The following is a 14,157-nucleotide window of genomic DNA, read 5'->3' on the forward strand; positions in this document are numbered from 1 at the left end:
AAAGAAGAATATTGTGAGACAGTAACAACCCATTCTCACTGCCTTAGTAGGTGTTCTTGGTGAGATACTTAGTAACAAAAAATAACTTCCATAATCACAGGAATAAAAGTTTGGCAATACATATGCATCTATTTTACATCAGAAGATTTTGCTACCTTTCACAGCTGACATGACCACATCTTCCAAGATGCCTTTAACCATTTCCTTTCCTCCATCAGTTGTTTCCTCTAATGAAACACACAAAGAAATGATTTTGAATTTAGTACTTTTGTTTAGGAAGAAGTTTAAAAGGAGAAACACGACAGAGGCAGAAGGATTAAAAGTCAGATTTTCTTTAGTAGTTCTCCTCTAAAGCCATTTCCAAGAAGTCACACAAAAATAATCATTGATGTTATTTCCATTATTTAAAGCAAAGCACCGATATTTGTAATGCAGTAATTTTGACAATTGTATTTATCAACTGTTACAAACTTTCAGTTTTGGAATACCCTACATTCCTAATTTGGATATAGTATATGCTTATGATAAGGTCTTCATAATACACATTATTTTTAACACAAGACTTCAATTTCCTCAAAGTGATTCTGTCAGTTCCCACGTACTGTGATTATTCTCTCCCTTTCCTTCCGCTTTATCAACCTAAGCAAGTCAAATTCCATTATAATTCTATATACGTAAACTATATATAGTTTTACTAGAATTCTAGGGAAAACATGAGCCTTTCTTCAATGGTTATAATGTTGTAGATATGAGCTAAGGATGGCCTGTATACTCTGAATAACTACTGAGAAACTCCAAGCATGATTTGAGCCAATAACCCCAGTCACTTCTCCCCAAAACAGCCTAAAAGAACATTTTCCAATAGAATCTTCTGATTCTCTCCCCCATCCCACCAGGGGAGAGCGAGCAAGTGGCGGTGTGGTGCTTAGCTGCCAGCTGGGATTTAACCACAACATAACTGAAAGCAACAGACACGACCTATTCTTGTTCACCTGATGCTGAAGGAGTCAGATCCTGCTCCAACTTCATGCCTCCATTTTCTGCCCTCTCAGGCTCACCATTCGTTAATTCCACACTTACAGGAGCAGTGGGTTCCTGATAGCTGTGCTTTAACTGACCAATCTTTGGAGACCTGGCCACCACTTGAACTGCAGGAGATTTTTGCTGATTTGTTTTTTCTACTTCTCTGGATTCTTGTATCTTGAAAAACCAATACGAAAAAGTTAATCTAAGGCACAAAACATATTAAGGGAAAACAGATGTCTATGATGACTGATGTTGCTATGTGAATTCACGTGTTAACAAGAAAAAAAAAAAACCACAGTGAAAATATAATCACTTGGCCAGTCAAATTAATAAGATGTCCTTCAAGCTCATTTTAAAAGCATCCTGTCATCTGTTTATACAGCGCCATTTGGCAGAAACTACAGTGTGAAACCTTGTTATCAGCAATAAGCTTCATATTTTATTTTTAATCAGTCAGTATGCTTCACTGCAGGATTTGACAGGTTTTTTTAAAATTACAAATCAACAGATACCCAATTACAATGACAAACCCATTGAAAATAATAATAAAAAAGTTGTCTGTTCATTTGTCAAGCCTAAACATTCAAGATGAGCAAAAGTAAGTTACATACAGCTTGATTTTCCATCCGTGTAAAAATGACATTTAACATCTGCGTAAGGGTAGCTTTGGCAGTTGTCTGGTTAATAAGATTTTTACTGGCCAGATAGATGTTGTAACAGGTTCTAACAGTCTGAAGAATTGTTCCTTCATGAATTTCTATATACGGAGATGTTACTGCAGTGAGGAGAGCCTGAAAAAGTCCATAACACAGTAAAAAATGAAATCTAAGCAAGTAGGCAGCAATACACTTCATGCAGGTCTTCCATAATAATCAGTGGGTTTGTTATGAAACACATATATCTGTTTATAAGATGTCATAAGGAACTTCTAGTTGTCTGAAATTACATTTCAAATCAAAGAAAGTAACAGAACTTCCACAGATCTCTGTTCTCTCCTGAGCTGTTAAAGTGTTACATCACAATAGTTTTCCGCTAAGGGAGATACTCCACCTCCAAATGGAATAGTTATCACTATATTCTATAGCTTCATTTCTGTGAAGGAGCCAGTTGGTCTACACTGCCATCAGACTAGACTACTAACTTCACTAACTTCTAAGCTCAGCTATGTCAGCCCAAGTAGATTCCAGAACCACCACCGGTACTACTATGCCTTGTTGAGAACATATACTGCAGATCTCTCTGAAAAATGGACGCAAAAGCAGACAGGCTGGAGCAGCAGGCCATGATACTGCATCACAGTTACAGTGCCTTCAGTTGAAGGCTGACAGCAATTCATTGGCCTAACGAATGTGGGCATTACTAGCCTAGAAGATGAACATCGAGCTGTCTGCAAGATAAAGTATCCAGGCCATGGCTCATCTCAGACAGACAGACAAACATTTATAAAGTATTCCCTCATGTTCTGCTTCACCAAGAGGAAATACATTTCACGTACCAATTCTGACCTGGTGACAGCCTCCCTAAATTCAATGACACATCTAACAGTGTAAGAAATGGAGAATCTGGGCCCTAAGTAGTGATTTGCGTTACATTTTTTTCACTTACAAAATCAAAGACAGAGAAAGCAAATTAATATTGCACCAAAGTGAACCAAATAAGATACCTTAATTATCTGCAGTTGTACTCCTTCATCCGTTTGAGGACCCTGAAAGCAATTGCAAATGGTTTCAACTATTCGGTCAATCAGTCGTTTTCCAGGAGCTCCACTGTCTGGAGCATTGCCAGTGATATGTCCATATGCAATGAGTTTCTAGGTAGAAAGAATGCAGGTTAGACAACTATATAGTGTTAAGTAAAATACAGTTAAGTACAGCATAAAAAGGGGAGTTTAGACAGCATACCTCACTTAACCAGTTTTAACACAAAAATTTAACACCATCAATAGCCTGGCTACCAAATACTTGGACTGTTCACATATCTAGACAAAACAGATTTAGTAAGTGATAACACAAGCTTTTTCCACCCAGATCATTTCTTCCTTCTGTAACCAGACAAAATTTTTTAACATCAATCTCTGTACCTATTCACAGCAGAAAGGTTCTGCCCTTAAGTTGCATTTGTTTTTTCTGTAAGAATCTAAAGAGGAACAAGGTAGAAGGAGTCCGGAGTCTGACCTCCCATCACATCAGCACTACAAGAAACACCATGGCAAATATTCCTTTTAGAGCACCACAGACGAAACGTCTTTACTGAATAATGTAAGCATTCATGAGGTTCAATAAAGGCTTACTTCACTATAAAACACCACACACATTTCTGGCTTCAACAAGATGCACTTTCAGCCAAGTCTGACAATAACCTATTTCGCACAGTTTATGCATCTAGGTAGCCACAGTGGTATCTGCACAGCTGTACGTACTCAGGACAGTGTTACTTCTTCACTCTAAGAATGCCAACAGCACACAAGATTTTTGTAACTGCATGTTTCTCCATTTCGCTCCGTCCAAGTTTAAACAGAATGCTTACCTGTAAACAATCCAGCGAAGTACTGACAATGCGTGGAGACTTTGACTGGCAGGCCAGTTCAAACGGAAGGAAATACTTATCTGCTTCAATGAAGTTTGCTTTTGGTGGAGCAGCGGTGCCTTCTCTAGGTCAGTTAAGAAGAGTTATTAATTTTCCTAAACATATCACAGCAAACTACACTTCCTCCTTTTCTAAATTTAAAGCTGAACAGCACATAGCAGCATACAAATGTAATGCAAGTTTCTCTCACACATACTTTCGTAAAGAAAGTTCAATTTTCTTAAAAAAAAAAAATCACACAAAAACCACTTTACATTTATTTATATTTCATCTGATCTTCTTCATATATTCTCCAATTTAACTCTTCCCTCGCTACACCCCAACACTGTCCCACTACCTGAAATACTGGGGAACTCCTACACAACTTGATGATAAATCTATCAAAGTTATTCTGAATTAAACAGGGCCCACATGAGGAATACTAAGCAAAGAGAAACACATTTGGGGGCTCATTTTAAATCACAGCACAGTGCTGGAAAAGAGTTTTAAAATTTGGATTTAAGTAACACTTAAATTGGTATTCTCGATCTGGGTAGTTAAGAGCACATACTATCAAAGAGAGGATACCTGCTACTCTTTATGATTTCCTATCAAGCTATATTAAGCCCAGTAAAAGGAAGTGAAAAACGAGCACCTTTTAGAAGTTTTGCAATTTCTTCACAGTGAAATTCAGAGGCAGTTAAGGCTTGAGTACCCATAGCCACAAACATTGTGTAATTTGAACACACAGGCCATATGTTTTTGGCAGAAAGGTGTGTAACTGGGTATTCACAAACTTTTTGCCATAATGTACATAGACTCCTACATTTCCACTATCAAATTATTCTACTTGCTGTTTTCTGGCATCATTTACAGCAATTAATAATTTACCTTTGCTTTTCCAGCTCCGTTTTTATTTCATCTGGAAGAAAGAAAAAAAAATTCAAAGCATTTAACACCCAACATAAGTTATCGTTATTGATAACACAAATAAGGAAAATGTAATAAAGCAAAGCTGCTTCAAACCAGAAGTCTTACACTTCAGTATTTGCTATTCCTTTCCTGTAATATCTTCAGCTTCAGAGATCAGAGACAGTTACACCATTTACTTGAAGGCATATCTCTCAACTTCTACATGAGAAAGCTAATTTTTTCCAAACATTCTTAACGAAAGACATCTTTAGAAAACACAGGTATAGTATGCAATTTTTATTCAAGAGGAAGTCTACATCATAGAGAGCTCAGGTATGGAGAAGTCTTTAAGCCACTGCATAAACCATTAGTTCAATGCGTCTGACCTTCCTGTTAACTACAACGCTAGTTAGCCTGCTTTTGTTAAACCTCACAACATGACATCAGCCAAACAAACCAACTCCCAAGAGATAAGAAATCTTAAATGCATGCTGTCATTTGGCCAGAGCTTTTTTTTCTTTTTAAAAAAAAAAAGAAATTACACTTTTAGGGAGCTTTTCATAAAATTAAATACAGGAAGAAAAATTTTCTCTCTCATTTCTACTGTATACAGCAGCAAATCCCAAAGATCCTAGTATGGCTTTTGAGGGTTTCTAACATATCACTGCGATGCACAATACAGACCAGAACTGCAGTACACCAGACACAGCACAAGCACATACTGTGAACACTGACAAAAAAAAATACCAAAAATAGCACACGCAGTAAGGCTGTACAGCTACAATCATTTGTAACACCACATGGAATCCTGTCCATCCCACCCTATCTCACACGCCTGCAAATCATCATGCCAACAAAACTTGCTTCAACTGCAAAGTTACCAGAAACAGACCATACACTCCATCAGTACTTAGAACCACAGAATCACAGAATCGTTTAGGTTGGAAAAGACCTTTAAGATCATCCAGTCCAACCATTAACCTACACTACCAAGTCCACACTAAACCAGTCAAGGGTAGACTAGACTAGACCATGTCCCCAAGTGCCACATCTGCCCGTTTTTTGAACGCTTCCAGGGATAGTTCTCCACAACTCTGGAGAGGCACCACTGTTTGGGGTTAGATGTCCAGATAATTTCAATGCTGCCTGTGAACCTCAGTAATTTCTTCTCTCAGAAGCATCAATACACAAAACATACTAACTAACAAGGACTGCAACAAAAACATATTACAGGCTTTTGCACAGTGCTACAGTTCAATGAACATTCCAAGAACTAATCCTTGCAGAGTATGCCTATTTTGTAACATTACTACCCCTATTTTACAGAGAAAATGGAAGCAAAACGTAGAGGAAACTTGCATAACTACAAGCTGTGAGTGATAAGCTACATCCAGGATTGGGACTTGCTATTCTGTCTGCCATACTCTCTCATTAATGAAAGGCAACATAGTCAGCAGTCAAGAAAGACACAGTATGACATCCATTAGCAATAAATGATATAACAAGAACTGAACAAGCATTATCCATCCTATAGTCACCAAAAGAACAGACAACAGAAAAACGAAGAGTCACAGGCCCACAGTGTCATGGCTCTATTCAGAAGCCCACCATTTTCTCATCAAGACAATCATGCAAACAACCATGCCCAGTAGTTTTAAAGGAGAGACAATTTTCGTTTGCCAATATTGCACAAGCCAGCGGCAACGCAACGAGCCGAGCCAAGCGCATAGCCCCAGTGCCCGGGATTTTAGATTTAGAAGTAGCTTTGCAGCTATGTGACAGCACAAACCCAGCATCATCATCCCCTAATACTTGAGGCTTCAGCTGGTAAGGAGAGTCAACAGAATGGAGACTGTTGATAAGAAATAACCGAGGTTTCCCATGCCAAAAAGACAGGCAATGTAAATCTTAACATAGCACCGCTTCTTGGATCACCGTTTTCTTCATTCCAGTATCCAGTTGGTTTATCAACAAGATGGAAATTCAATTCAGCAAAATTTGAATTCAGCCCTCTTGATTTTATTAATTACCCCATCTTTAACACCACATTATGATCCACAGAGCTACTGAGAACAACATACACTAAAGGACCCACCAATTTATTGTGTCTCTAGATCTGTCCTATTATTAAAGCGTACTCCTGTCGCCTACAGGAGCTGGCTGCTTAAAACAGAGTCTTCTGGGTAGCTTTACACATTCAGAACCCTTAGTCCTGCCTCCCGGTCTTGGCAGAGAAAGGCGTATTTTAGCTACAGCCAGAATCCCAAGCACAGCAGGATGGCAGCAGGGGGGTCAGCTATATTAATACTGAATATTGTATATTAATGCTGTATTTCAGAAACCTTGCAGAACTCGGGTTTATGGGGGGGGGGGGTGCCATTGGGGGTTTTTTTTGGTTTTTAACAGTTGCAAAACCTCAATACATTCTGAACTAAGTTTATTTTTCCAAACCAGAAAGACTGCACGAGTTAGCCACGTGGTCCTCCTTGCACTAAAAATGATAATTTGCCTAGTTTGGAAATAAGAGGCTTTTTGATAATGATTTGATAATGTTTTGGTCAAGTCAGACTAGACACCTTTTGAATACTCACTCACAGTATTCTATAGCACATGAAATTTTTTCTTTTCCATTGGCAAATCAATAAAGTGAATATCATCAGAGATACAGTAAAAAAAAATATATATTTGATATCTCTAGCTCAGTGAATGTGTTTTCTTTAGGGGTTTTCTTGTTTGCACACTTGCCCTCTTCCCACTCCTCCTCAACAGCTGCCACTTCAGCAGTTGTGGACAAGCCTAACTTTTGTGATCTCTGAGCTGAAACTGAAACCTGTTCAGTGTCCGCTAGTCTGGCCAGCATATTACTCAAAACTTGTCTCAGTTCATCCAGTTCAATTTTGGCATCCTTCTTCCCACTGCGCCCAGCTGCTGGCAGAAGGAAAGCTGGAGGTCATACACACCATCTTCATCCTGTCATACTGTTTTGTGGGAGGTGGACAGGGAGGCCTTGTTGAGGGGGGCCCCTTGGAGGGGGGCAGGGGTCCAAAATAGAAATTCCTCACCTAAAAATTGTTTGTTAAAAAAAAGTTCAAACTACAGTAGGAATATTATAGCAACGAGTCCACCCAAGGAAATATAAAAGTTATTTTGTAAAGTTTAATACCACACAAGACAAAGAAGGTTCATTGCTAGGATGTATTATTCTCAGCTACAGAAGTGCTCACTTCCACATTTATTGTGTAACCAAGCAATGCTATTTTTTTCCAAATCTGCATATTCTACTGAAATAGTTCATGTTTCTTTCAGAGAGATCGCTTTGCCCCCATACTGTTTACTAGCAAAGCAGCATAGCAAAAGAAGTTTTGAATCGAAACTCCACAAAGATTTTAGCCTTAAGGAGACATGATCATGCCCATCTTTACTTACAGTTATATTAGATCTTGCACTGGAAAAATGTAACACTGGCATCCCATATTAGAGCAATGACAATTTCACTCTCACAAATACTCTATAAATTTAAAAAAAAAAAATCTAACCAAGGCCTGACCAAGTTCCACACAATTTTATTATATAAAGATTTTTCTAAAGCCATATAAAAACATCTGCACCACAACAGTATTTTAATAAATAATGCTGGCAGAAAAGAATAAATGAAAGGCCAAAATCAAGTTAAGGGCATGCCTCTGCTACGGATTGCATCAAAATAGTTTGGAAATCTCCATATTTGAAGCACTCATTTGGTGGTCTGCCCACCAAAAGTGAGCGAAAGAGAAGTTGTTGCCTAATTGAAGTCTGTTGCCATGATCAGCTTGCCAAGCCCCAGCCAGGCACAGCCACCTTCCACAAACCTACTGCCACTGCCACCCTCCTCTCCCGGTCACAGGATTAAGGGGTGCAGCTCAATTTCCTTCCACAGCTACAGAACACAGTCTGAATTTTGGTCAATGTCTGGTCATCACGGCACAACGCTGACCCCTCACTTGGCGCTTTCGGTACTAGAGCTACCTGCTACTTCCAAGGCCGGAACGTATCGGCATACATCACACCTACTTCAGTCAGGAACATCTTCAACTCCGGGCACTATCCGTGCTGCCCACTCAACGCAAGCCTTGGACTCACAGAATAGCTGAGGTTGGCAGGGACCTCTGGAGATCTGCTAGGCCAACAAGCTTGCTCAGGACTGTGCCCAGTCAGCTTTTGAAAATCTCCACAGATGGAGACTCCACAGTGCTGAGCAACCTGTTCCACTGTTCAATCACCCCGGTAGTGTAAAAAAAAAAAAAAATTTTTTTAAATTCTTACATTTAAAAAAAAAGTCTTGTACTTCAGTTTGTTTCCATTGCCTCTTGTCCTGTCACTGGAAATCACAGAGAAGAGTCTGGCTGCTTCTCCTTTACTCCCTACCATCAGGAAGGGATAAGATCCCCCTAAGCCCCCTCTTCTCCAGACGGAACAGTCCCACCTCTCTCAGCCTGTCCTCGTGTGAGATGCTCCAGTCACTTCCAGCATTCCTCCCTGGCAGCACAACTGGAACAACAGGGGAGGCCTTGCAGCAGTTTCTTCCAGAGCTTCTGGCCATAATAAAACCAGGATGAAGCTCATGCTGAGAGTAACTACTGTTCTATATTAGATGGATGTTTAAGCTGGCTTGTATTGAAAACTATATATTAAAATGGAAGAAATAATTGTCTGCCTGCAATTAGATGAATCCTATGTTAATGTACAGTCAAGTTTGCCTCAGTGGAAGCTAACTATTTCCTGTGCAGCAAATGGCATGGCTTGTGTTAGCACAAGGACACAAGCAATGTCTTTCCATAGCTTGTCAGAACACCAGCCAGCAGTGCCAATACAAACACATGGAGCAGCAGCAAAAGCTTCCCTCCCCCCAGCCCAGTGAAGTCTACTGCATTGCCTAATTCCAGGCTGCCTTAAATCAAAAAAACCCAGCACCCCACATTCATTGATTCCATCGATCTGTAAAGAGCCCTTTAGAAAAGGCTGCCACAATGAAGCAAGACTAGCTCCTCTCTGCCCTAGAGTTCTCAAAACATACTAGCCAAAAGGCTACTAAACTAACACAGGCTCATTTTAGACATCTGTCATTTATACCCAGAGACTTCTTAAACACACAATTAGAGTGCTAAGCGAAGGCATGGTTTAAGGGATTTTTTTTTTTTTTTAAACAAGCTAACTAAACAACTTGTGTTGTTTACAAAGCTCGAAGATACATACATGGAGGTGCCTAGGCAAAGAAGGTCACGTAACCAGGTTGGCTGCACAGTATGTCATTAAAAACAACCCTAACAGGGCAAGAGTAATAGTTGGTATGAGAGACCCAGGTGCACAATTAGCATTAGACCAATATGAGCTGCTGTGATACATACTGTCTGTGTTCCACTGTGAATTTTTCAGGATAGAGATTATTTCAGTAGATTTGCCAAGAACCATGTGTACCTAGAGCTCCACGTAAATGCTTATTAAGCAACTATTTATATACAATACACCGGCTGTCTGTTGAAAACCAGTTTTCTTAAAAACACAGTTTTCTAAAGCAGAGCAGAACAGCTTCTCTGTTTAAAAACCTCCATTTCTCCCAACGTCTCCTGGGGCTTACTGGCACTAAGAGTACAGGATACAACCGTTACACCTACTGATGAAGCAAGAGACTGAATGAAGGAATCTATTCAAACTCTGCTTACTCAACATTAACACTGTATAATTCAAAGGAGGGGTGGACAGAGAGGAAAAAAAACCCACACAAACAAAAAAAACACCACTGAGAAATGGTTTTGCTCCTCTTCTTCCACCCTTCTTGTGTTTACGTCCTGTTTGAGGCTATGACACTTCTCGTTTCTACAAAGTCATGAAGGAATTTTGCAGTCACTTCTCATTTCTACAAAGTCATGAAGGTATTTTGCAGTCCAAAACTGCACGGTATTAGTCCAGTGGAAGGTATATTACTGGGGAGAGACAAAAGGGTAAGAACCACTTAAAATTAGAATGAAAGAATACCTATATTTCCTACATAAGACTGAGAGCAATTTTTAATAGCAATTTACTTAAGTTCTCAGGAGTTGAATACATTCAAAATAATAAAGATCACGTAAAAGAAAACAACACCATCATTCCCACCATTAGAAATATATTCCTCTGTTCCACCAAACAAAAAATTTAAAGCATGTGTAATCAACAGAAACACTGCCGCAGTAACACTACAGCAGAAATCGTAGAAATAGTTGCAGGAAAATTTCTAGCTAGTTCTAGAATTCCTCTCTATTTAGAGAAAAGATGCATCACAGATTTCCCTAGTACCAAGAGCAGGTATCATTTACACATGACCCGTGCCTGTGTTGACTGGTTTGTAAATGGTACAATACCTCAAGGCTGCATGAGAAAGACCATGGTATAAATAAGACGGCACAGCAAATGGAATTTAGTAAGAGGCAGAAAGGGATTATTCGACGTATGACATGGACAAAAGAAAAAAAAGACGACAACAGATGACACAACTACCAGTTCCATAAAGTTAACCTTACATTTCTCTCAGACTGAATTAAAAAAGTCCAGTTAACTCTGAGTAAAATTATTATTTTTAAAAACACTGAAGCTTCTTTCATCTGTAACAGTTTGTGCAGATTACAAAGTTTGGCCTGAATTCCTCAGACTGCAAGTAATGTTCTTCCCACGTTTCCTAGCATATTTACTATTGCACAGGGCTGGATAATTAAGCTAACATTTTTGAAACTGAAGTCATAGTCTTATTTAATATAAAGTATAAGCTTAATTAAACCTCGGTAAATGTAAATAAAAGTGATTTTGTCATTTGTGTAAAAAAGAGCTTAACCTAAACAGAATAGAGTTGGGGGGGAGGGGGGGTTAAATGTAAATTAAGGAAACCACATTCACGTTGGCAGCTTAAAATGATGCAGCAACATTCACCAAATATAACAGAGATCCTTTAGTACAGTAATCAAGGCCTACTAGGACAGGACAATTGAGCAACAGAAAGTTATCTTTTCATGCTGACCTCTGCTTTAGTCCAGGAAAGCACACAGACTTTTTTTTCCAAGCAAGATTAGCAAAAAAAATGCCCATCATCACAAGCATTAACTAACCTCAAACATACTCTACCTTAAAATATATAGACATAGAACAGTTATTATCCAGCATGCAAATGCTAATAGGTGGCTATTGCCCAGTACCCCTCCCCCAAAATCACAATCTTTGATAGGTTAGTAAACATAAAGACCTTCACTAGTAATCTTTCAAGAAAGTTCCCTTTCTTACCCTCTAAATATATTTAAATAGCAGCAAAACAGGTTTTCAGTCTTGTAAATGGCTTGGGTGCATGTTGGGGAAGAAATCAGGAAAGGGAAGTAGAAAAAGTAGTCTCTAACTGCCAGGGCACACGTGTTATACTATTGCTCACAATGTCAACTTTAAATAATAACAAAAAACACCCTTCTATCTGGTTACCTCTCTCTGGACATACTAGCACTACAATTAGCTCCTACAAATTTCTTGAAGGTAAGGATTGTGGGAAGAAGATAAAAACGACAGCTATTTTTCAAGCTTGCATTGGACAGAACTTGCATCTGCCCAGTTTCCTTACATACCCAACCTGTCTTTTCTTCTGTTCTGGATATAGTAAATGTTCTCAAATTAAAGGAAAACTCTTGGTGCAAAGCAACCAAAACTGTAAGAGACACGTCACTTTTGTGAATTCAGAAAGGCCACAGAGAACTCCAACTGTAAGAGCCATACTGCTTTACCCAGCTTTTTTTTTTTTCCCCTTCATGACATGCCATACGTTTTCAGAACTTTAACACAGAGATCTATACCATCAGTTTGTACTTGCAGGAGATCTCAGGACCAATTTCACAAAAAGTACTTTCAGTTCTGCAAGACATCACAGACACTGGCTACCCTGCTAACAGTTTTTAGCCAGTCCACCCGTGAGTTGGAGCCAAGATGCCAGCAGATTACCGCCCTGGAAGATTTGAGACTCCGCAAGCCGAGGGCCTTAGGCAGCCCGTTTCCTAGTTTAAGAGTTCATCATTAACTTTCACAGAACTGGTTCTAAAGTGACAAGCCCAAACCCGTTTTGTTTCCTGTCGAGATCAGAACTCAATAAAACAGATGTCTGGGCTTCTTCCCCTCGTATCTGCACGTCTTGCGTTAGCGAGTGAACTTTCCCCCCGCTCCAAAGTCCCGGGCTCGGCCGGGGCCCGGGCCGGCCACCCCGCAGCTGGGGGCCCGGGACCCTCTCGCACGCCGCCGGGGATCCGACGTGGCAGAGGCCGCCCCCGGCGCGGGGGGGGGCCCTAACGCCGCCTCCCGCCCCCGCCGGACCGGGCGGGCAGGGATCCCTTCCCCCCCGCCGCCCTCTGCCACCCCCAGGCCGGGGAGCGGCCGCGGCTGCCAGGCGGGCGGGGGCGGGGGAGCCCCGCGGGCCGGGCCGGGCCGCGCCGGGCCGGGCGGACTCACCCAGCGCCACCTGGCAGGCTCTCCGCAGCTGTCCGTGCGGGGGCCGCTTCGCCTCCTTCTCCGCCAGGATCTTCTCCAGGGCCCGCGACACAAACATGCTCTTGGTGCGGGCGTCCTGCTCGCGGGCCGGGGGCTGCATGGCGGCGCGGCCCCGCCGCGGGGCAGGGGGGGGGGGGGGGGGTCCCCGGGGCCGGCTCAGAGCCTGCGGCCGCACCGCGGCCCCATCACCCGGAAGAGACGCGCCTCCCTCAGCGGCCGCCGCCGCGCCGCCGCCACGGCGCCGCCATATTGGCACCGTCACGTGACTCGGGCTACCACCCCGCCTTCCCGCGATGACCTCCGGCCCCTTCCGCCCTGCCAACCGTGACGGTCCGCGGCGGGGCGGGGCCCGACGAGGGGGCGGGGCCCGACGAGGGGGCGGGGCCCGACGAGGGGGCGGGGCCCGACGAGGGGGCGGGGCCCGACGAGGGGGCGTGGTCGCATGCTGGGCGGAGCCCGGTGAGGGGGCGTGGCCCGCGGCGGCCTGCTGCCCGGGCCGGGCCGTGGCCCCTGGCTGCGGGCCGGCCGCCGCTGGCTGTCATTAAGCCAAATTAACGGCACCTCCCCGCAGCCTCGGGCTGCTGACGAGCTGCTACGCGGTGTATGGCGACCAGCGCGCCTCTGTGCGGGGCTCCGCCGGCGGGGCCTGCCCTGCGTCGCCAGCTTCCCTGGGAAACCGCACACCGTGTGCCGGCACCTCCCGGCTTGTTTAAAAAAATTGGCCCCTCTTCTGGGGGCAAAACCCCATTAACTTCCTTCCTGTAATGCAAAATGCTTCAGTGGAAATCGGTCTGTTGGGTCTCGGGTACCAACTTCAGCATCAGTAAGAATTGCAAGTACAGTTACTGCTGCAAATACTTGTATTGATTAAGTTATAATTACTGAAAGGGAAGTCGCGGTAGTATAATCCTAGTTTTTATAACGCTTCTAATCTAATCATCTCAACATTTGCATTATCATTGTTAACATTCACAGAACGAGTCCCTTAAAGAGGCATACGTGTGAAAGACCCAAAGTCGTACGTGAAAGAAAAATCACTAAAAATTAAATTCCTAGTCCCAGAAATTAGATCTCCTCTTACAACCTTATGCCCAATTGTGCCTCCTCCCTTTCCCCTTTGGCCTCCGT

The 14,157-nt window shown here is 42.3% G+C and overlaps 1 protein-coding gene across 4 annotated transcripts in view; it reads right to left on the reverse strand.

The window, feature by feature from the left end:
* Positions 1 to 13,129, reverse strand: part of ARFGEF2 (ARF guanine nucleotide exchange factor 2) — a 41,499-nt gene extending 28,370 nt beyond the window's left edge. For all 4 annotated transcript variants that reach the window (XM_075721274.1, XM_075721273.1, XM_075721275.1 and 1 more), the window contains exons 1-7: positions 12,991 to 13,129; positions 4,483 to 4,513; positions 3,553 to 3,676; positions 2,690 to 2,836; positions 1,638 to 1,817; positions 993 to 1,200; positions 156 to 227 (exon numbers count right to left, since the gene is read on the reverse strand). In XM_075721274.1, the coding sequence (XP_075577389.1) occupies positions 156 to 227; positions 993 to 1,200; positions 1,638 to 1,817; positions 2,690 to 2,836; positions 3,553 to 3,676; positions 4,483 to 4,513; positions 12,991 to 13,129 (901 nt within the window). The remainder of the gene's footprint in view (positions 1 to 155; positions 228 to 992; positions 1,201 to 1,637; positions 1,818 to 2,689; positions 2,837 to 3,552; positions 3,677 to 4,482; positions 4,514 to 12,990) is intronic.
* Between the last annotated feature and the right edge of the window lie 1,028 nt (positions 13,130 to 14,157).

This window comes from Pelecanus crispus, chromosome 14 (assembly GCF_030463565.1).
Source record: "Pelecanus crispus isolate bPelCri1 chromosome 14, bPelCri1.pri, whole genome shotgun sequence".
In the NCBI taxonomy this organism is placed as follows: Eukaryota; Metazoa; Chordata; class Aves; order Pelecaniformes; family Pelecanidae; genus Pelecanus; species Pelecanus crispus.